Source organism: Fusarium falciforme, chromosome 6 (genome assembly GCF_026873545.1).
Source record: "Fusarium falciforme chromosome 6, complete sequence".
Classification (NCBI taxonomy): domain Eukaryota; kingdom Fungi; phylum Ascomycota; class Sordariomycetes; order Hypocreales; family Nectriaceae; genus Fusarium; species Fusarium falciforme.
The window spans coordinates 1,665,782-1,688,540 of record NC_070549.1 but is presented as its reverse complement, the minus strand read 5'-3'; the positions used below and the strand labels follow the sequence as shown (position 1 = coordinate 1,688,540).

General features: G+C 52.5%; 6 protein-coding genes across 6 annotated transcripts; 2 read left to right on the top strand and 4 right to left on the bottom strand.

Annotated features, from left to right (window-relative positions):
* Positions 1 to 265: 265 nt before the first annotated feature.
* Positions 266 to 3,534, bottom strand: NCS54_00807100 (Hypothetical protein; the record flags this gene model as incomplete). The annotated part of the gene is made up of 6 exons (XM_053153470.1): positions 266 to 1,997; positions 2,050 to 2,734; positions 2,792 to 2,875; positions 2,932 to 2,988; positions 3,039 to 3,191; positions 3,237 to 3,534. 6 exons carry the CDS (start codon positions 3,532 to 3,534, stop codon positions 266 to 268), a joined length of 3,009 nt encoding a protein of 1,002 aa, XP_053009445.1.
* Positions 3,535 to 4,418: 884 nt separating this feature from the next.
* On the top strand, positions 4,419 to 5,934 carry NCS54_00807000 (Hypothetical protein; the record flags this gene model as incomplete). The annotated part of the gene is made up of 3 exons (XM_053153469.1): positions 4,419 to 4,938; positions 4,990 to 5,102; positions 5,155 to 5,934. 3 exons carry the CDS (start codon positions 4,419 to 4,421, stop codon positions 5,932 to 5,934), a joined length of 1,413 nt encoding a protein of 470 aa, XP_053009444.1.
* Positions 5,935 to 6,552: 618 nt separating this feature from the next.
* On the bottom strand, positions 6,553 to 7,512 carry NCS54_00806900 (Lipase-3 domain-containing protein; the record flags this gene model as incomplete). Its single annotated transcript, XM_053153468.1, has 4 exons — positions 6,553 to 6,792; positions 6,857 to 7,154; positions 7,208 to 7,316; positions 7,371 to 7,512. 4 exons carry the CDS (start codon positions 7,510 to 7,512, stop codon positions 6,553 to 6,555), a joined length of 789 nt encoding a protein of 262 aa, XP_053009443.1.
* Positions 7,513 to 9,785: 2,273 nt separating this feature from the next.
* NCS54_00806800 (Hypothetical protein) lies at positions 9,786 to 10,691 on the bottom strand (the record flags this gene model as incomplete). The annotated part of the gene is made up of 1 exon (XM_053153467.1): positions 9,786 to 10,691. One exon carries the CDS (start codon positions 10,689 to 10,691, stop codon positions 9,786 to 9,788), a length of 906 nt encoding a protein of 301 aa, XP_053009442.1.
* Positions 10,692 to 13,552: 2,861 nt separating this feature from the next.
* On the bottom strand, positions 13,553 to 16,698 carry NCS54_00806700 (AAA domain-containing protein; the record flags this gene model as incomplete). Its single annotated transcript, XM_053153466.1, has 4 exons — positions 13,553 to 13,900; positions 13,957 to 14,267; positions 14,324 to 15,501; positions 15,554 to 16,698. The coding sequence occupies 4 exons, from the start codon at positions 16,696 to 16,698 to the stop codon at positions 13,553 to 13,555; spliced, it is 2,982 nt and encodes a 993-aa protein (XP_053009441.1).
* Positions 16,699 to 20,352: 3,654 nt separating this feature from the next.
* On the top strand, positions 20,353 to 22,743 carry NCS54_00806600 (Hypothetical protein; the record flags this gene model as incomplete). The annotated part of the gene is made up of 5 exons (XM_053153465.1): positions 20,353 to 20,461; positions 20,521 to 20,732; positions 20,797 to 20,912; positions 20,963 to 21,896; positions 21,952 to 22,743. 5 exons carry the CDS (start codon positions 20,353 to 20,355, stop codon positions 22,741 to 22,743), a joined length of 2,163 nt encoding a protein of 720 aa, XP_053009440.1.
* Between the last annotated feature and the right edge of the window lie 16 nt (positions 22,744 to 22,759).

Below are 22,759 nucleotides of genomic sequence, written 5' to 3'. Positions count from 1 at the left end.
TGGTTTGGGTGACGCAAGAGGGAGATTATCAAGAGGTGATTCCAGATCATGATACGGAGTAATTGGTGATGGCTTCAGTTGAAATATTACGGCTGATAAAGTCGTCGCCGGTATCGGCGATGCTGTCCAGCTCAGGGTCAGCATGATAATCTACTAACCAGCAATACCAGTTTGTCAGGGGCATCCGATATATCCCCTGTTAAACGACACGCCATGGCTTAAAATACACGAATGTTCATATCTTGGCCTCCTTATGAACTCCAATCTACCAGCCTGAACCACCGCCGCAACTACTACCACCCCCACAGCTTGAGCTCCCTCCTCCTCCACAACTCGAACTTCCTCCTCCACAGCTAGAAGTCGTTCCTCCACCTCCGCTGCTCGAGTGATTATACGACGCCTCCTCAGCCGCAGCAGCCTTGATAGTCTCGGCGCTCGCACAATCCGCCGCCCTGGGTGAAGAGCTTCCACATCCGCCTCCACAGGTAACGATTGGGGGTTTGACACCTGTCGGGGTGATGTGCGAGTCTGAGAAGCGATCATTGGGCTTGACGTCGTCCATGGGCACGTCTTTACATGATACCTCTTCCTTGATGCACTTGGCATTCCCGTTGTCCGATTTCCACATGCACTCCTCTCCTGTCTGGTCGTCGAATACCCAGAAGCCCTCGAAGCCTCTGTAAGGCGTCTCTTCGGGCGTTGTGCTCAGTGGATAGCGGGAGTTGAAGGCTCGCACTGGGACATCTGCCATGGCGGCTCGTTGGTCACGCAGACTCTCGTATTCCTCAACCTGCTCTTGTCGCGGCCAGATTGTCCAAGGAGCCGCGAAAAAGTGCTTGTAGGTACCGGCTTCGAAGTGGTGGCTGAAGGGCTGGGCTCGGTGGATACCTCCCAGCTTGACGCGTATCAGGGACGGGTCCAAGTCAGGTCGCAACTCGCTATCGTGAAGCCATGCTGTGGCCTTTTGGAGCTCGCGGGTGCGAGCCATTGCCGTAGCAGCTCGGTTGAGAATCGACGTTGCAGAGAGGACCGTGAGTCGATTCCTCATCCATGAGCTTGTACTAGCTCCTTCGCCCACCGCCGTCATGTCCTTGTCTGTTGTTGCAGGCGCATACATGTGACGATCTCGTGATAGGTGAAGAGAGGCCATGGACCAAGAGTCAAAGGGGAATGCCCAGACATGCTTGGCGAGATTGCAGCCACCGCACTTGGTGGGATATCTCTCATATGCCTCAGTGCAGTCCCAGGGGAACAGGTCCTGGTATTTATAAAGAGTCCCACCAAATGCTCCCCAGTCGTACCAGTACTCTTGGTAAGTGTCGATCATATCGGCATCATCGTGACGCCCAAAGTGGAAGCGAAGAAGATACTCTTCTGTGAGCCCAAACGGGACATCGTACTTTGTGCGGACACCGCGTTGTCTGTAGCCCTCGTCCGGACACATGAAACTCATGCTGTAGAGAGGATAGACTCCAGGGTCAAGCCCCGTCGCAGGACCGTTCAGCAGAGGTTTGAAGAGACTCTGGTCGATGAGAGAATCACAAAACGTCTGACAGTTGTTATGTGTTGCGCTCCAAGCTAGAGCGACGTTCTTATCGAGGAGACGCTCTGCGATGCTGCCCAGATACTTCTTGACCCTGCTCTCGAGGAGTACCTTAAGCTTCTCCAGGGCTGGCTGAAGACCTGAAGAGAGGATCTCTATTTGATCTGCCGTCGGGAGGCCAGGGTCGTCAAAAGGCATCTGACTCGCAGCGATAATGTCCTTAACAACCTGAAGTTCCTCATCGTGGGGGAGTACACCACTGAAGGGAGCTCCCACAACCTGCTTCATTATGGCCTTGTATCTCTTGGGGGCATTGACATGCCGCTTGCGTTGCCAGAGCTTACGGTCGGAACCTCCATCGACGGCAAGGTCTCTCTGTGGCAGCGTCTGCAGATGAAAACACTCGTGGAAGATGGGCATCTCCCGAACCGACACGAGAGCTCCTCCTTTAGTACTGCAGCCCAAATGTTAGCTTTCCGATGGACGTGGTATGGACGTCTACTTACTGTGAAACTCCATTCTCAATGACAAGAGGGCCGACGCGGAGAGCCATATGCACATTCCCATACGGGTACTTCTCCGTGTATCTCCTGAAGAGCAGAGGAATGTCCTCGTCAGCCTGTGGCTCAGTAACCACGCTGGTGGTGCTCGACGAGGCAGATCGGCTTTGGGCACGTCCACGGCCGAGTATCTTTCTCAATTCTTCCGACTTGGACTTTTTGCCGTTGGGCAGTTCGACCTTGGTCAACTCTCTCCGTTGCTTCTCTACCTTTTCTTTGCCCCCCAGGGCTGTCTGCAGGCCTTGATACTTGGCCAGAGCAACCTGATCCCCTAAGTCAACGAGGTTACAGGGTGGAATATTATGTTTCAAATGGAATGCCTTCTTGGGGACTGGGAAGAGACTCAAGGGTTGCCCTTTGTCGTCTTCGTGAGGCACTCCTTCGCAATGGCACATGTCTCTGCTTATCTCGGGCGTGATAGACTCGGCCAAGACGCAGTGCTTGTAAGTTTTGGTGTAGTTCGCCTTCCCGTAGTAATGATTCCGGTAACATTCCTCACATACGATGCTGGGCTCGCTCTTGTCCTGGCAGACAAACATGCTCCCACGGATAATGTCGTTGCAGCCTTGTCTCTTACAACGAAGTGACTGAAAGCTGGGTCTCCAGTCTTTACTGAATCCGTGCAAGGCCACTAAAGGTGTATGTCAGTGACTCAACTTGTAACCGCTGGGAGTCGGATATTGCTCACGTTGGGGAATGGCCGGTCTCTTCCAGAACCCAACATCATCCAGTGGTGGGCGATGTTCAACCAGCTTTTCCATATCCAGGAAACCTAAGAGATAATATCAGCCATTGTCCTTTTTCCCGCAGATCAGAGGATGGACACACCAGCAGCCTGGAGGAGAACCCAAGCCCTCTGCTCCATCCCCTTGAGTTTGGGCACGCCTAGCAAAAACGTTAGCCAATCATGTGTAAAAAAGCAAGAGAAATCATACTCTTGATTGATTTTCTGACAGCAGATCTGATCTTGCTGCTCGCATATTCCGCAAACTGGTTTTCTACCACATCCATAAAGACAGCCTTATCCGATGGAGCACGGTCGAGGGGACCGGCAATCTTCCGTCGAAGCTGATTCTCTCTCAGGTTTCCTATGTCATGTTAGCATATACCTATCTCATGCAGCTCTCACTAACCATATCTTTTAGCAAAGGCCCGAGCCTCCTGGCTGACCTGATCAAGGAACGTGTCGAAACCGTGGATATGGGTGTCGTCCTCGTCGCTGACCGAGACGTCAGAGCACTCGGGCTGCTGCCATGCTTTGAGGGTCCGGACTATGTTTTCAAGCTCGGCTTTGACGCCTTCCCAGTATAGATTCTCAAGCTCTGCGAGGAGATCATGAGTCCCGACTGGTGACCATGCCAGGTTGGGTGCCAAGGTAATGGAGGAGGTATGAGAGGAGAGTATAGGCAAAACCTTCTTAAGTCGCGACATTGTTAAGTTTGCGGAACTCGGGAGGGTATCTACAGAGAGATGTTGTTGTTCACATTGAGTCCTTTTCATAGATAACTGTCTTGAAATTAACCAAGACGCATCGAGCACTGATCATCTCGACCGTGGGGACTCAGTATCGCGAGCCTCACGGACTGCCTCTGCTGCGCCACGACAAGGGTCCTAATGAGTCTCAAGGCAACAGGCTTTGGAGATATATTCCGCATCTTGATAGGTATTTCCGCTCGGGCGAGGCAGACTCAGCCGGGATGTGGGTTTGAGGTTATTACCCGTAATTCCCTCGTTGCCAAGACTTACACGATGGCGGGACAACCAGCTCAGACGTCACTGAGATGTCTATTCGTTTTGCTCTGGAGGTTTGAGCCTTGTGGTAATTGGAGGCAATATCCTACTAGTTCTCACCAAAAAATCACCGTCAATGACCACGCGACTTCTTGAGGCAAGGCTAACAGCCTTAGCCTCGTCATGAGGCCGACATATCCGGCCCACGACAAACGCGGAATGCAGAAACATGATGCCACTATCGTCGGGCAAAACACTTGTCGATCGCCTCTCCACAACTGCGGCGGTGCTTAAACCTAGTCGTCGAGGGGTACCTGGCCTATCACAATAATTGGCTACGCACGAAAGTACCGGCATGGGCCCCCTGTCATGAGCCTTCAACACCAAGCCGGATATCACCACTCAGCCGTTTCTGCCTCGGCCGTTATCTCGCAACTTGTTTGTTTCATAGTCTGACGAGCTGCCATCTTTGAGCCGAATATATGCGACCGTCAAATCCAATTTCCTGGCAATCTAGCTGATGAACAGTCAAAGCCGTTGAACTTATCTATGCCCTCAAGCATTACGAGACCCTCTTCGCAACAATGTCGCACGTTGTCAACTACCACACAAAGGCTCTTCACCTAAAGTGCGCTTCACGGCACGAAAGGACAGCAACCAACTATCGTTACGCCTCGACCCCCGTCGGCAACCCCGTGATCCCAGACCCGGCCTATTTCAATGGCCTTGACGACGGTCTGAAGGACGAGCTGCCAACCGCCGCTCAATGCGCGGTCCATTTGGAGCTTCTAGAGTCATTCCATGCCCTCAAGATCAGGATCATTGAGTGCGAGGCTCTCGACGGCATCTTCGGGATCAAGGCCCCAACCAAGACTATTTATCGCCGCAAGTACATGAAGACACTGAAGAAGCACGTCAACCAGGAGGTCACGGTCAAGGTTGAGGGGTGGGAGGCGAGGCGAGAGAAAAAGTGGCTGCGGTATCTTGACTTTGCCGCAGATAGATTCGTCACCTGGGCCGAGGTGATTGACAAAGAGATAGCCGCGACAGAGGGCAATGATGATCAGAAGTTGGAGATTCGTCTTCCATGGTTGCCTCCCTTGGGTTTGTCTTGCGCACTCTTATACAGAATGGTCATACTAATCTGAAGTGTAGATGTTCTCATGGTCTGGCATGCTTTTCTGCTCAACCCTTCTGACTACATCAACTACTGTCGAGCTGAGTCCTTAACTCAGCTTCCCAGAGTCTCATTCCCCTGGACACGAATTGTAAGTTGACAGAAACTCAACCCAGATTATCTACTCACTGACATCCACGTAGCATGAAGCAATCGACTCTCAGGGCCCCAGATACAGAGCCTGGTTCTATCAATTGCCCAAAGACAATGAAGACTGGCTCAGGAACAAAGACGGCATTGATCCAAACCTCCATCAGTATCTCGTCAACCTAGGCAAGCCCATCGGCTTCACCATGCGGTCCGGAGTCTCGAGTGACAAAAACACCACCGGAATTCTAAGCCTCACGAAACCCAAAGACCAGAGCAAGCTGGCCAAGTCTCTAATCGCCAACGTTCAGCGGCAGAGCGTCTTTGTCGACAAGATGCACGCACACCTCTGGATCCGGAGTCCGGGGCTTGGAGGGACTATGAACAGGGCGGTTGAGCGATATGAAAACTTCCTCGAGCTGTTTCAGTTGTATCCCGGCAAGATGCTCGTGCCAAACCTCGACATTGACCTCGTGTGGCACACAAACCAACTCTCAGCAGCGGGCTACAAGGCGACAATGGAGTCGAAATGCGGCCGCTTCATCAACCACGACGACAAAATCGGAAAGCCAACGTTGAGAAACGGCATGTCCGACACAGAGAGCCTCTATCGGATTCATTTCGGAGATGAATACTCTGTCTGTCTCTGCTGGGAGTGCCAGGCCATCGCGTCAGCTATAGAAGATGCAGACAAGGATGGCAACCTGTTCGAGACAGGGTCTTTCCAATTTGCCAGCAATATCACCGATAAGGTGCAAGGAGACGTTGACTACTATCGAGCCGTGGAGATTGCCAGACGGAAGAACTTTGTCAATCTCCCTCTTCGTCCTTCATAAAACATTCAGTTTATTCTATAGCCTATCATCCCATCCGGCTCGACCATTAACCCGCCCGCTTTCTAGCATCTCTACTCTCTCTCCATAGCGTGCCTTGCCATGGACGGCTGTGCGACAGAATAGAAGAGTTTGGAATTCTGTGGGTGGTACTTGAACTGCCCTTAAGCTCATCTCGCCCTCGTGTAACCGCATCACAAACACAATTCTCGGGCCGACATGGTGATAGGAGGGCTCAGGAAGATTCCAAACATTAGTGGCCGTGTTGATGAGCTTCTTTTCTAATCCCGTTGACTGGGTAGAGATGGGGGATAAAGGGTCCATGTCGTCCTTGGAGGTAATCCCGCGACCGGTCTCGAGAGCAGTCTCGTTTGTGTTCGGAGTAGGCGGGTGTGGCGCTGTTCGTAGCATGGCTCTAGAAAATTCAACCAGTGACAGAATATAAGGCTTATCTGCGCGGCTGACCACATCGAACTCGTTTATGATGTTGAGACACAGTGTTGCTCCAGTACAACGATACCGGGACAGGTTAGCAGGCGCGCTCACACAGGGGGGTGCGCCAAACGTAACGCAAGAGAACCTTGCTGATTCATCTTGGCTTGTAAGCACAGCTTCTAGTGTCTATTTGTTCTTCAACTCACCAAATGCTTTGTCTGATATGTATCGGAAGTAGAAGAGAGCTGCGACCGCTCCGCCCGCAGAGTGGCCAGTAAAGAGTACATGGGGCTTCTGCCCATTGTTGTTCTTGGCATTCTCGATGTAGGTTTTTATCCTCTCGGATACTATCTCGTCGAGAGCCCAAGCACTATTAAGAAATCCGGAATGGGCCATGAGATCCGGCTCATCTAGGAAATCGGAAGTCTGCAGAAGTCAGGCAGGGCACATCATACAAGATTTCTGCTCGTCTCCTGATTAGAAGCCTTACAATGAACTTTTCCGTGGCCTGAGGCCGAGAGTTGGCGTTTACAATGTGGTCCATCTTGCTTGCGCTGCCCCGAACAGCGATAACAAGGGCAGGCAACAGATGGTCGCCATGACTTGACTTGGCCACTGGCTCAACCACAGTTGACTTGAGAGCCTTTACGGTCCCTGTAAGTGAGTGTTTTAGAACGTGATCTTTTCGAAACGTGCAGTAAGCCGTGTCCTCGATGGTGCTTTCGAGATCGTAGGTCCCTCGAGCGCACTTCCACGCCGCAGATACAAGCTGCGCCTCAGCCTGAGAACTACAAGTGACTTTAGATGATTATACGTTTCGAAATTTAAGATGATTCCTCACCAGTTCCAGTCTCTTGATGCGCCATCATCGCTGACTCTCGAGTTAGTATACTTGGAAGCCTCCTGGTCCAGCCGCTGAAGCAGCTGCTTGAACTGGCCACTTAAGCTACCTATCAAATGGTGAACTCAGTAGCGTCCTACTCTAACTAATGAATCGGACCTACCCTCCAAGTCAACCTCGCTGAGAGTCTCGTGGAGTGCACTAGACAGCTCGATCGCTGCGACGGAGGCCCCTCGTGAGTTATTAGCCGAGATGGCGCTCGATGAGGGGCCCCTTGTCCGCGATTTAGAACTCGATATTCCCATGGCCACTACTGGGTGGGGGGGGGATGATATCTCGGGCGTATGGTGATTCGTTTCTCTCTGATGTTCGATGACGATTGTTGGTGTAAGCTGCAGGATTGGGTGAGTGGTCGGCTTCGCGGGAGTGGAATATTTCCGCGTCCAGGTTCCGGCTAGTACAACACCACCACTCAACACACCTGAAGCATCCAGTTGACGGCTTGGGTATATTTCTCATTCACGAAGACCTCTATCCAATCTGTTTTTCATCGTATGGCTTAGTCTACTCATTAGAGAGGCCTGGTAATCATCATAGCAATGCCTCTTTCAGAATGTGACATGGATTCACTTTTGAAAGGCTGTGCGTTCAGGGTAACTAACATGGCCGCTGGACCATGGCGGCTGAATCCACGGACAAGAGCGGCAGTAGAACGGCTCAACAACACAAAGTTCAAGCCTTAAGTAGTCTACTTGACGTGAAACATCTAGAACACACAAGACTGGCTCGATATCTGCAGTGTTGCTCCATCCAACTAGCCTCTCGCCTCGTGATACTCCAGTTGCTGTCCTGCTGAGTCGTGCTTGGTCATCGCCTCAACAGGTCGCATCCCACCGGGCCTTTGACGTGTCGCCCGGCCTGCCACTAGCATCTCGCCCAGCAGACTTGGCTTCTCTTCACCCAACCGGCCTTGGTGCCCTTGTCGGATCGGCCGCCGGGAGCCGGTAAGTGGTCCTGTCAGTTTAAGCGAGGTCAACGAGAAGAAAACTTGCACAGGTTCAAACCCTCTAGGAAGAGTGATGGTGTATACTTCTCCGAGATGGTGTGTTCGTGTATGCCAGTCACTCACTGCATGCAACACAACGATACAACAATAACCCACAAGTTCCTCTTGACCATCATCATCAAGCAAAGACCTTTCTTAGATGCAAACACTTTGATGGCCTCCACCGCTCCGGCAATTGCTTGACTCACGATCCCCTCCCCCACACCACCATCGGAGCCCGACATCTCCACAGACCTTCCACAATGAAAAAAAACAGAAAATTCATGTAGCACGAGACTTTCTCTTGACGCTAGAAGATGAGAGAATAGACGTGTCACTCAAACAGGCCACACTGTGTGCGTGGCAAAACAGACCCGGTGACTGGGTTTTATCTGTAGGGTTGATGAAAAAAGAGCGCTCTCAGCTTGCGCCACGTGGAGTGTGGTTGATCTGCCAGGCACAAGTTGCGCCGATCCAGGAACCGAGTCAGGGCGCGGGCTCTGATTGGAAAAAGCTTAACCTGATAAACTCTTTGCTTCAACGCTCATGGTAAACGGTAAATGGCTTTTTTTTTTTTCGCCAACGGTTGTAAGCTCCCGGCGTCGTTTCAACTAAAGCTTGATCCAAAGTCTCTTTTCCTCTCTTGTAGCCACACCTCTCGAGGCTACACTATAAACTGATAGCCCAGAACTCTCACCAACACAGTATGTAACCCATCATCACAAGTGAAAAAACACAAATCCCGCACATGTGTTTAATGCAAGGCAAGTCCACCATCCCCCCACCAAACGCGTGCACCGACCCTGAAACAAGTTGAACCTGCATTAGCCTACAGGGTAAAAAAAAACCTTCGTGGACCTACGACAGCCTATCGCCAACGAGACCTGCCTGTCATTGCTCCGTCATGGCAAAAATGGAAGGTACATGGAAAAGAAAGAATCGGTGAAAAAAAGACGCAAGGGCTGAATAATCCTGTGTGTGTGTGTGCGTGTGAAATCATGTGTGACGTGACCCAAATCATCTTACTGTGTTCATGTTTCTCTTGGCAGACATCGTTGGATTAAGGTTCTGAGAACTTGGCCAAGAACTGCCTGTGAACTCAGCAGGATTCGGGATGGATTGTTTCTTACGGGAATCGGGTTGGTCCATCCTGCGGCACATGTGCTGACAGCGTCTAAGGATTCGATCCTCTAGAATCCTATGAAACAAGGGTTCATACAACTTCAGATCAACGGGAGTAAAGTAGTTCACGAGTAGAAGGGCACATGAGAATCGAAGCATATATATCATAAGCACTATGAATATATAAGGTAGAAGGTTTTAATAAACAAGATCCCAAATCCAGTATCCAGGTGACCTTTGGGAGCGGCCCAATTGATGACGTCCGCCTCTCTCTAATATCGACTAGTAAAGTCATCCAAAGACACAGTAGCGCAACCGTTAACACCAGGTATTGATGGAAAGACAAGTGTACCCCAGCTCTATGCCAAAAATTGAAACGATTCAAAAACAAGCACCCCCTCAGGGAAGAGCTTACTTAGAATAGTCGACGGTGACGGTGAGGCGGGCCTTGCCGGCGGGGAGGTTGAGGCCGATGCCGTCAAGGTCCTCCATGCCACCGAGGTAGGCGTTCTCGCCGGTACCACCGGGGTAGATGGTGGAGCAGGTGCCGTGGCCGCAGACCTGGAGACCGGGGATGTCGAGGTTCTCGGCGGCGGAGACGAGGCAGGAAGCATCAGCACCGGACCACTTCTTGTTGGACTCGTTGCCAAAGTCAAACTCGAGCCAGGTGGAGGCGAACTGGCCGATGGCGGTGGTGGGGACGGAGCCGACGCCGCAGGCGCAGCCACCCTGGGAGTTCTCGTCAAAGGCGATGACCTGGGAGCCCTTGCCGGCGAGGTTGAAGGTGATGGCCTGGTTGCCCTTCCAGAAGCCGTTGATACCACCATCGGGGCCAATCTTGTTGAAGCAGACGCACTGCTGGGCCTTGGAACCGGCGTTCTTGAAGGTGGCGGTGTACTTGTACTTGTCGGCAACGGAAGAGTCGACGGCCATGATGTTGCAGCCGTAGTCGTCAGAGGTACCGGTGTTACCCTTGTAGGCGATCTGCTCAACGGTGGCACGCTTGGACTTCTTGCCGCCGCAGAACTCCTTGTAGCCAGCACCAGAGTCGGAGCCGGACTCAGCGGCGGAGGAGGTAGCGGGAGCAGCAGCCTCCTTGCTTGAAGCGGGGGCCTCGTAAGCAGCCTGGTTGACCTGGGCGGGGGCGGTAGGGGCAGCCTGGCTGACGACCTGGGTGGCGTACTCGGTGACGGTGACGGGCTTGTTGGCGACGACAAAGTCACGGCGACCGTGGGCGCGCTGGTGAGCGTGACCGCTGGGGTGGGCAGAGACGCCGAGGGCGGCAGCCAGGATAACGACGGAGGAAGAAACCTTCATTTTGATAGTTGTAGTTGTTGACTGAAACAGATTCTGCTTTTGTTGATGAAAAAACACTGGCTGTCGTATTCCCAGAATACTCCTAGTTGCCTTGGAATGATTGTAAGGTAAGTTGGTTCAAGAGAGTGTTGTCAACGCAAATGTGAGCGTTGTATAAGGAATGACTGGAAGGCAAAGGAGGCCGTGATCCGAAGAACAGTGGATTGAAGGAAGAAGAGAAGAATCAGAACCCGAAAAGGAGGGAGACGGCCATTAATAAGGTGAACAGGGGGCGTGGCCGACTGCCCGTGGACGAGATGAGTTGAGTGGTGTGGGTGGTGTGGATGGGCGGCGCCATGTCTCTCCTCTCTCGTCTGGCTCTCACCCCATCCCCATATCCTTGTCCACGCCCTTGAATCATGGCTCTCTCTGTCTCCTTGTGCTGCACCTGAACGTCTTCCCAGCTCTTCCGCGGCTTGAGCTGTGGGCCTGCCGGATCCACGACTAACGCTGGACTGGCGCCAACGCCGACACAGACACGACGGTACAAGCGCCACGCTCCACCGCCGTTCTCAAAGGTTGCTTGCGCCAGGGGCAGGAATGCAACTCTGGCCTCCCATCCCTGCCAGGTACCAAGCCTGCCTGATTGGCCTCTGCCCGCAACGGGGGCTCCCTGCCGCCCTGGGCGACGCCGCCGAGAGAGAAACCCACCCCCAAGAGTCAAGGGAACTCATCCAGAAGCCCACCAGAGACACCAGATCGCCGGCCGCGTCAGCAAATCTGCAAGTCTGCCCTGGAAGCCGAAGACGTCCAGCTGCGGTTCCAGTGGTTGGCTAGACCGGAACAGCATCAACTCACAGCAATCAGCGCACATGCTGTGTGTTTATTCCTTGGATGAGAAATTGGGAGCGACGAATGCGCCTTGCGCACGCCGTATTGTGGACGAATTAATTGCTGGGCTTGACAGTGAAAAGAAAACGGGAAAAAGCAAGGGTTCAGAAGAAGAAAGGCACAGAGAAGCAAAGATTGAGAAACACGCCCATTTCCCACTCTTTCTCAGATCATGTCTCTGCCATCTTTAATCATGGGCTCCATCCATCCCATCAACTGCAGCTGCGCGACAGCTTGTCACGGTAGTCAGTCATTGATTGACCAGGGAATGCGGAGAGAGAATGCCGTGGCTCGATACTCAGCGTCTCCGATATACGTGGAGCCAGCCAGCACGCCGCAGAAGCCATCTCCACGTATGCCGTGGACTGTGTGAGCGCCAGGCTTGTATCATCAACCGCTGCCCGCCCAGCGGCCGACCTTTTGCTGGTTGTCCATGCTTCCTGCTTCTGATCAGCCACCGTCAACAGCAGCCATCCATCCATCGGGGATCTGCAAAACCCCCTCTCCATTCGCTGGCGTGGCGCCGCCCACACTCCGGTTTGTCGCTCGGGTCATTGTCTGTCGTCGGCTTCCCGCCCTCTTTTTCGTTCCCTGGTGTCCCTGACGCGGCCTCCTTTCTTGAAACAATAAACACAGATAATGAGCCACTCTCCCTCAACGGCCATCCAGAAGCTCTGGATGGCCTCGCCCGCCCACGAACCGACCGGGGAGTGGAAATGAGGGAGATGATGGCAGCCACTCAGGATCGAGCAAGGGGCCGCTGTGGAGCAGATCAAGATGGCGGTGGGAGTTGGCAGAAATTTCCCTTTTCGGATGGCACCACCACATCACGGCTCAGGGCATGACAACACGGACCATGACATGGGGACCTTGTTGCTTTGTTGACCAACTGCAGGGAACCCGGAAAGACCTGAAACAAACAAGACAAAGGGTTCCTTGTATCCTCAGCCTCTTTCAGGTCTCTTCTTGCGCTGTGCTTCACTGCTTCTGATCCTTGTCCCTCGTCTCCCTTTTCCCCAGTTGCTTCTTTAGGAAATCGTCTAAACAACAACTAGGGATCCATTGACAGCTACTCATCAACCTTGACAGAGGGAACCAACCCCCTACTACATAGTATGGATGTTTGTATCCTCAGTACTGTGTTGTGTTATACGCTACGTCGTATAACCTGCGAAATTATCGCTCAGCTAGCACTGATCTTGACCAAATGATAAGAGGGGCACTGCCGCTACATACAACCCTTTGATCCTGCCACTCCCTCTCTCTCAACATTCCTGACCTCTCATACTCTTCCACAACTCTTTGTCATCCGTTTCTGCTTCATCTCAAACAACTGCAAACAAAGACAGGCCTCTCAGTCGAGAACAAAGGCCATCCTCACCTGACGGGCCTCAGTCTATTTCCAGTACCCTCCATCCATTCTTCAGCCCTTCCCGGGTACGTCGGGTACGTGCGCACCAGCTTCTCCGCTATGTTGCCTCCCAGGTTGCTATTCCTGGCACGTGCCACGGGTCTCATCCATGTCCGTCCATAATTCATATCACGGCCATGTAATGTAACCTTCAAGGGTTCCCGAGCCTGTCCACCAAGGCTGCCATGCAGATAACCTTGGACAGTCCCTGAGCGAGATTGAGCAATGACAACGCTTAATGCACTCCCTGACAAGAGAAAGGGGGCATGATATCCAATGCCGCATCGCATCAATCCTAGATCAGAAAGGAGAGTATGTGTATTTCCGCTGCGTTATTGACTGTCGACTATCTGGATGTATCTGCAATTCAGCCAACTTCAACCCGCTGATCATCGCTCACATCATCCAGCCATCTCTGCAACTTCATTCTGCGGCCGTGGATCCTTTGCAAGCACTCGCCGTTTTCATGCTCCAACCCCTCTATGCCTTGAATCATTCAGCCCAGTCTTGCCATGCCCAAACCACTTCCAGCCACCAACTAGCTGTCTTACTAAACCTCTCAGCCTTTCCTGGACACGATCTAGAAGTAGCTTCTCATGGCGTCTTCGTAGCCAGTGCCGCCTCTGAGATCCCGTCCAAAATTGGCATGCACGTTAAGCACTTGCTTGATGTGACGCATGCTCAGTGCCTCACCCTTGTTAACGGCAAGATCCTGAGCTGAGCTTATCACATTCTTGATCTCTCGTCCATTCAACTCTTGCTTCGAGAGATACGTCCAGTCATCCTCCTTCAGCGGCTCTACCTTGAGCTTGCCCAGAGCACGCACCCTGTCGAGGAACATCTGGAAGATGGTTCGCTTCGCCTTGGCATCGAGGGCATCGTATCGGAGGGCAATGTGGATCCGCGACTGGAACGCTTCATCAAAAGTCTGCAGACCTGTCAGCCTATACAAATCATGGGGTCTGACTCGCTTCCGAGACATACCTCAACGCGGTTGGTGGTGAGGAACAGAATTCCCTGGAAATACTCCAGTTGTCGGAGAAAGATGCTCACGAGAGCGTTCCGTTGAATGTCATGCATGTTGCGTTTCTCTAGGAAGACGTCCGCTTCATCAAGGAGAAGAATGGCACCCCAGGCATGACAAGTGTCCAAGATTTTCTGCAACTCTGCCTCAAGGTATCGAGAATCTGTCCCAAGCTCTCCAGCCGAGGCCATATACAGAGGGCACTTGAGCAACTCACTGATGCCCTCGGCGGTAAGTGTCTTGCCTGTTCCTGGAGGTCCATGCAGGACCGCTATCGCTATGTGTTAGTCACCGTCGCCTGTGGCACATCCCACGGGCTTTACTTACTGACAAGGCCCTTTCCTTTGCCCTGGATCACATCGTCAATCGTGTTTGCTGCGTGGTACTTGCGTGATTTGACAAGAGCTTTGATCAAGTCCTTGGTTTCAGGCTCAAGAACGAGCGAATCCCAGGCCTTGTCGTTCCACTTGATCTCGCCGATGCCAGAAACACTCAGCTCCAGCCAATGCTTCTCCGAAAAGGAGAACCCAAGGAACACGGGCGACGCGATGAGATATTCCTCGTCGGTAAACTCAAACGTCTCTGCCTCTTCAGAACCCTCCCCATCTCCGCTCTTGGGGGGTATTTTGTCGAGTTCTTCTTGGTCTGGTTCGCTCCCGAGGAGATCCTTCGGTATTCTCGCTCTCTGTACTTCACCATTGCCATCCTTGAACAGCTTGGTGACATACTTGACCTTTTCTACCCCGTCCGAGTCCGAGTCTTGACAGTCACAGCAGCTCTCCGAATCCGAGTCTGAACTATCCGAGAGAATGTCGGGGTCCTTTGGTTTGACCGACGACACACTGTAATTGGGGTTGATCCTTCGAAAGGTGGATGGGTCAATCATGACGCGGCTTAGCTGGATGTTGAACTTGATGATGACATTCTTCTTGCGCTTCATGAAAGCGATGCCCTGATAGCTCTTGTAGTGGACGCCGCTGAGCTTCACAAACTTCTTGCCTCGTTCGATCAAATCGGCGCGGAGCTTGCTCTCGTTCTGGTGGTACTGAAGGGGGTAGCAGGGCAGGCTGGTGATCCTGCGAGCGCCTTGGAACTCGTCCACATCCACTGCCATGTTGCCATACCCGAACCGCTTCCCGTCAAACTCCACGTACTTGCCATCAATGCCGTAGTACCGGCCCTTGACAATGGATGATTGAGGAGTCGCCATATCTACCCTGAATACTCGGGGCTCGCTGGTGCATCCGTAAGTTGTGGTGTAAGCCAGCGTGTTCGGTTTCCAGAGAGCCCACAGCAGGTCGAACGTGATGAGCCCACTCTCCAGCATGGGGTATAGACTCTCTTTCGTGGTTTCGTAGTCTTTGTCGATGTACTTGATCATCACCTTGAGATGCTTTCTCTTGTCGTCGAGCCGCACCTGGTTCTTCTTTCTTGCCTTCTTTGTCTCCCCAGCTGGCTTGGCTTGCTTGAGCGCCCTGAGGTGAGATCGGAGATCCTCCAGGTACCTGAGTTTGGAATTAGCATGGTGAGAGAAGAACAATACTGGGAGAAGCTCACAGGAATAGTAGGTGAGGGTTCAGCTTGGGAACCTCATCAACCAGACTAACCCCGTCGGTGTTTCCGATGACATCCTGTAAGCATTCGCGAAGGAGCTTGCTCTTGATGTCAACGTACGTGGTACGGTACTTGCCTTCCCAATCAAAGGTTCGGCGGACATGAAAGATGAAGTCCTCGTACTGCGATTCGTTGTCGACATCGGCCGTATCTTGCAGTTTGAAGTTGTGAATCTTGCTATCCCAAACCTGATCAACACGCTTGAAGGCTGGACGCTTGCTTTTCTTCTTGGACTCCGCAGCTTGGTCCGATTCATCGCTGGAGTCCCCCCCTAGAAGGCCGCCAAGTCCCTTGAGATGCTCCTTCGGTGAGCTTCCGGGGGTTTTGTATGCCGCGCGACTCTCCCTCAAGCCATAGCGGCTCCGTTGTGCAGCAGGCTGTGAAACAGATGTATTTGTTTGAGGAAAGATTGCACTGTGAGGGTACTGACATGGAAGGGGGTATCCAGGGGGGCTGTAAGTAGGTACAGGAGCCTGGTTGGAAAGCTGCTGCTGTAGTTGGGATACCTGAAGCTGGAGAGCCTTGAATTGGCTCTTGAGGCCTTGTTTCTTCGATCCAGAGGCATTGTCTTGATCTCTATCCTCGTCGCTGTCTGAGGGGTCTGACGACGAGTCGGCGTCACAATCAGAAAGGTCGTCTTTAGCCTTTTTCTTCTTCTTCTTCTGCTTGCTTGACTTCTTGCTCGATTTTTTGGAAGACTTTTTCTTGCTGGATGATAGTTTCGTCCCGGACCCGTTCTTCTTGCTTTGACCCTTGTCTTTGTCCTTCTTACTGCCTACAGGCTTCTTGCAAGAGTTGTCAGCGGCCTGGGTGGTGTTGGCATCGTCATCTGAATCAGGCTCGGTATCAGCCTCGGAACCGTCGGAAGTGTCTTGATCTTCTGCGTTCGAGGCAGATTTGGCACTGCCCGAGGTTGTCTTCTTCTTTCGCTGATGGTGCTTAGAGGTTAAAGTGCTCTTGGTAGATCGCTCAGCCGACTTTGGGGAAGCCACTTCAGCAGTTTGTTGGTCTCCTTGAGTTGTGTTCTGCACAGTTGACTCCTTCTGAACGGCCCCTTCAGGGACAATCGTCACTTCAGTCTCCTCCATCGTGAGAGTGGTGAGCAATGATTTGCTCTCGGCGTGTCAGAAGTGACAGCTGACTGCCGGATGAGAAGGTGCTAACCACAGGGAATTGCGCGAGGCGAGTGTAGCTCGTTGTGTGTTGATAGTTGTCACTGAATCACAAGGCCACCAGGCAGGGAGTGCAGGAGGGTCCTGTCGGCTCAAATTGCACAGCTACAGTAGCTTGTATCAGTCCACCCTAAAGATTATTTGAGCCTCAGCTGTTTTGGCCTGTGTTAATCAAGATATTCTTCCAGAAACCCGAGATAGCCACGAACCTAGTGTGGAATGTGTCCAACTGAGTCAAGACACAAGGCGTTGCGCAGAAGGATGCACGATGAGTTCTGCTTTGATAAGTCCTTAGATTAGGAGCTACTCAATAGTACACATGTCTCCGTGAAGAGGAGGCCAGATTCTGTGCAACTGGGCTTGAATGGTTTTAAGACTGTGGTGATGAAGATGAACAAGAGGAGTCAAGATGAGAACACCAGAGAAGACCTGGAAGAGTTTGCAAAAGGAAAAAAGAGGCAGCAAACACCTCAAGGCAGTGGCTGCCCGCGTTGCGGCCGGCAGATGGTATCAGCGATGAAGAAAAGGCAAACCCACAATATGGAGGCGGGAGCCACTCAAGACGTTGGGACGGCACGACACAGGGAGAGCAGACAGCCACCAAGCAAACCGGCGTTTGCATGAGCGGATGATGGCCGAGTGATTGGGCCAGACATGCTTGATGATATGGGACCTATGTTGCACAGCATCCAATCCAATCGTCCATCCGTTGATCCCAGGCAGGCTGCATCTGGAATAAGGTCAGTTTGCCCGGTGTGGAGAGACAAGTGAGATATCACATTGAGGGACTGGCGAATGACAGAAGAGGCATGGCGATGATGATGATGCCTAGAAAGGATGCCTATCGTGGGGCTCTGCTGAGTATTGTTGAGTGAGGCCGGTGGTGAAAGAAGATGCCCGGTACAGTTGATCACCGAGTGGCTCCTTCCATGATGGACCCTTCCGTTGGTGGATGGATTCATCCCGTCCAGTTCCACTTCCTTAGCGGCCCCTCTCCATGTTTGCCGGGCGGGAAGGAGGCGCCAAAATGCAGCGGGTCCAGGGGACCAAGTGACCTACAACTCCGTCAGGCTTGGAAGACCAGTAGAACCATCGGCATAGAGATTGGATGTCTTGCATCAACGGTTCTAGTCATGGGCAGCTATTCGCACGAACGGCTCGCCATTGCTTACTCCTGTCGTGCTTCTACGATTTCTCCATCATCTATAAATTCACATGGAAGGCAGAACTTGTCAGAATATGTGAGGCGTCTGGTCCATGCAACGCACCTCAACCCCATATTCTCCTCCTCCTCCAAGACGGGATGGATGGGCTCCTCAAAGGCTGGCGGCACGAGACGTCCACAGGTCCACAGTGTCCAATACATCAAACATCAACCGCCTCATTCCTCTGCTCAACCAATCACGCCCCTCATCAAAGGTCCGTCTTGAGCTTTCAGGCCCATCATCAACCGCACTTCTGCCTGCAGTCAGGGTGGTGCATCTCACAAGGCCCCACGCTGGGCTCTTTGGCAAACGGTTGAGGCTCTGAGCCTAGCCAAAACAAAGAAAACCTGCCCATACGGCTACCCGCCATGATGGGTGCGACCGGATGGCAAGAGACGTGGCCTCCGTCCGCTGGCCCCGTTCGTATTCGTGCGATGGATGTCGGAATGCAATATGGAGACACCAGAGCGACGCCGGTGAGCAAGACCACGTACTACGACAACTCGTCATGCTGTGTTTGTGTTTGTCTAAGCCGCCGTCTTGCTGCTGCACCCTAGCCCGCGAATCGACAGGCCGCACAAGAATTTGCCAAGGGCAAGACCATTCATCTGCCAGGTGATGTGCTGGCGCTACCTGGATGGGATGCCGGCGGGCAGCAGCCGGACAAACACCAACCGGTGTCACAAATCCCGTGCAGATGCGGCATCCCATCCGTTTGACGGTTTGTATGGTAAGTTTTGCTTCTGCCGGCGTAGTCAGTCAAACGGGACTAAAGATGCATAGAAGGCCTAGGCGCTCCAAACATGTTCGCGCTTAAGGTGACTTGCACTGCTTGACAATTCCCCAGAATTCAGAACACCATGGAATTGGCGCCGATGTCGGTGGTTCGTGAAAAGGGTGCCCACAGTTTGGAAGGATCCTTGCAGTTAAGATAAGCTACACAAACATTTGCCGGATAGTAGATCCTACAACCTGGATGAAAACGATACGCTTCAAACTGTCCAAGAGTTTACAGGGTAGCCATCTAATGGAACAAATGGGAGCCGTATGGTGCATTCCAACTAAAGATATTTAGACTTGGGTTCGAGAGGCCCTCACTGCTGACGTGAGTATTGCAACTGCATCGACATAGTTATTAAAGTTGAGGGAAACCTTAATAATATTCCGCTGGGCTCATCATGAGTTGGGTCTTGGTGTCTTGATGACGAAGGTGCACTAACGCATCGGATTTGTTATGGGGTGGATGGCTGGCCAGCAGGGAACCAACGGACCGGGATACACACTCCTCCACGCTCGCTTGTCAGAGGTTTAGCGAGCATAGATGCATGGGAGATGGCATTCAGATCCAGTCATTGGATCGTGGATTTTCCAATCTCCAAGATTCTGGAGGAGATGCGCATGCAAAACAAGAAAAAACCTGGTCGAGACCGAGCATAGCCCTCGCTTGCAGGGTAGCAATAACATGCGTCCTTGGAGGATCTTGGGATGGATGTTAGGGGTCTTGCTCATCGTTGCACGTATCAATATCAGTAGCCAGGACCCAGGCCAGACAATAAATAATTCGTGGGAGGGCTCGTTTCAGTATCATGATATTCATTAACATGAACCGATTAAATTGCATGGTTACAAGCCTGAGAATCAGGTCTGAGACCATTTTCCACCGCACCCCGCGCTGCTGCAAGCGACGCAAACTGCAGCTCATGATAGCAAAAGCACAGACCAGAAGGTGGCTGGGGTTGAGCCAATCGCCAGCCTTGGCGACGTCATCGCCAGCTCGTTAGTCGACCGAGGTAGCTCCTTCCTGTCAACTTGGTTCAGTTGATTCAGGTGGAAAGAACCTTGCTACTTTGAAGGAAGGCGTGGGAGGGGAAGGGACTGGGAACCTAAATCGCTTAGACACGGACCTGCCGAGCTGAAGCTTCTTTTTTTCAGCTGCCGTCCTCCTCATGGCGGCCCAATCTTGGCCTCATCATCCTCGTCGTCACCGTCCAGAGGGGCATTGCGATTGACTCTTGCACGCTGCAGCCAGCCGTCAATCGCCATACAAAGATCTATCTGAGACACCATCGGCCCGGTATCATTGCCTCTGACAACGTCTGAGCCATTGTCTCTGGACCTGGATCTTGACCGTGGCCCCGGACTCGACTTGGATCTCTTTGCGGCACGCCATCATCGCCTGACTTGGGCGTAACGCGGCAGCTTGCGAGTCCACACTAAACACCAACCCCACTGCACGCAGCCTCCCGTCGCGAGCTCGTACCATACTTTATTGTCTTCACTCGCCCTTCCGTTCGAGTGCTGTGGAATTGAGCAAAACGAACGACGCGCTTGAAGCACCATCGAAGCCGCGAGCTAGCCATACATCATGCCTGGCAACTGGAGGCGATTCAAGGGCTTCTTTTCCCTGAACGGGACCAACGGGACCAACGGCGCCAACAGCCGTCATGCCTGGCTTCACGAGGAGGAGCGAGCGCGCACGTTTCTTCCCATTCTCTTCTTCCTACGGCCATTGAGCTAACACAATGATCGCCAGTCCTTCCTCACCACAGGAACCAGAGCATCGAGTCTGCCATTCCGCCCCGAGAGGTCACAAAGGTCTGCCTCCGATTGCGACACCTGATTCGCGAATGCATTCCGTGCGAGCTTGAAGAGAGCCAAATTACTCGTTCCCACAGCACCATCATCACCAACAAGGTCATCCAAGCCGCAAGGGAAGCGGGCGGCGAGCGATACGGATCATGTGTGGTATGTTGGACAGCCACCTGCCGGGCCTGGATTCTTAACTGACGTCTTTCGCTTCTACCATTAGGTCTACGCTCTGCTGGTCAACATGCGCTGGTTCCAGCGGGAGGCGATTGTCGAGCTATGGGATGCTGACCTCCATGATCTTCGTGCCGTTGCTTGTACTGTCATTGCTAAGCAGATGTATGCTCGTCGTACTCTTTCACCCACCAGATACTGACTATTGCCTCTAGCATTGAGAACGAGGACGATGCCGAGTACCTTCTGCATCACGTTCTGCTTCGACGGTATTCATTCCTCATCAACCAAGAAGCCACTGCACCGACCAATGTCATTGAGAAGGCAGTTGACCTGCATGCTGTCCGGGTCATTGGCTCATCTGGCTATCAGAAGTGTATCGCCTATCTATGGCGCGGCTGGTTGGTACAGGACGAGAATGATCCGTCCAAGTTTGTCGACTACAAGGACAAAGACAACATCAATTTCATCGTACACATGGATCCCGATCGCATGCGAGCGCCGCGCTACCAGAATGCCGCCCAGCTACTGTTTTCCATCATCTACCTTGGACTCTACACGATTGCCATCAACTCGATTAACGCGACAGGCGTACTGGATGCAGCCGAAATCGTGCTCTACATCTTTACCTTTGCCTACGTTGCTGACGAGCTTGTCAAATACTACAAGGCGGGCTACCATATCCTGGGATTCTGGAATGTCTTCAACTTCATCTTGTATACCTTCTTGACCGTGTCTCTTGTCTTCCGCATCATCGGACTATCGTACTGGAGTGACGACAAACACCATGCGGAGTACAACCGACTGAGCTACTATCTGTTGGCATTTGTTGCGCCCATGTTCTGGGGTCGTCTTCTGCTTTACTGCGACAGCTTCCGCTTCTTTGGCGCCATGCTGGTCGTTCTCAAGGTCATGATGAAAGAATCAGTCATCTTTTTTGCTCTGCTCATCATCATTATCATTGGCTTCCTTCAGGCCTTTATCGGTCTAGATGTTGCTGAAGACAATGTTGCAGGCGACTCGTGGTTCATTATTGAGGCGATGCTCAAGGCCATCATGCAGAGCCCCGAATTCGATGGATTCGAGAATTTTGGACACCCATATTCGTTTGGGTTGGTTCTGTATTACTGCTTTACCTTTATTGTCATGGTGAGTTGATATATTGACCCGGCGTGTCTCGTGCAAAGCTGACTTGGAACTCTAGATTATTCTCCTCAACATCCTCATTGCCCTTTACAACTCGGCCTATGAGGACATCTATGAGAATGCTGATGATGAATACCTGGCACTATTTGCTCAGAAGACGATGCAGTTTGTGCGAGCCCCCGACGAGAACGTCTACATTGCGCCTTTCAACCTGGTTGAAATTATCATCTCTGGCCTGTTCGAATGGTGGATGCCCAAGTCGACGTACGAGTTCATCAACGACTGTGTCATGGCCGTTCTCTACTCTCCTCTCCTGTTCGTGGCTGCATGGTTCGAGACACGCACAGCGCATAACATCCGCCACAACCGAGCACGAGGCGAGGAGGACGATGATCAGGTGCATGAGTGGGAGCAGTTCCACGAGGAGATGGACTTTGAGGCAGAGGGCTGGACAAAGACCTGCGATGCGGCCAAGCCAAATGTGGAGGAGGAGCCAGCCGTCATCGAGGTGCGCAAACTGCGGGCTGAAGTTGATGAGCTTAAGCAGATGCTTTCGAATCTTGGCAGTGCCATCAAGGGGAAAGAAGATCAACCGGTCGAAGAAGCGAAGAGCGGAAAGGCGCCAGAAACAGAGGGTGAAGAAACTCTGGAGACTTCGGAGGTTCCTGAAACCTCTGATGTGGCCGAACATCCTGATGAGCATGAACAAGGTGATGCGCCAGAGGCCCAAGACGCCCCTGAGACGTCAGCGGCATCTGGTGACAACAAGAGTGGGAAGAAGAATAAGAAGAAGAACAAGAAGAAGGGCCCTGGAGGAGCAGGACCCAGCTCTGGTGGACCTAGTTTCTAGGGGAGGAGGCCACGGA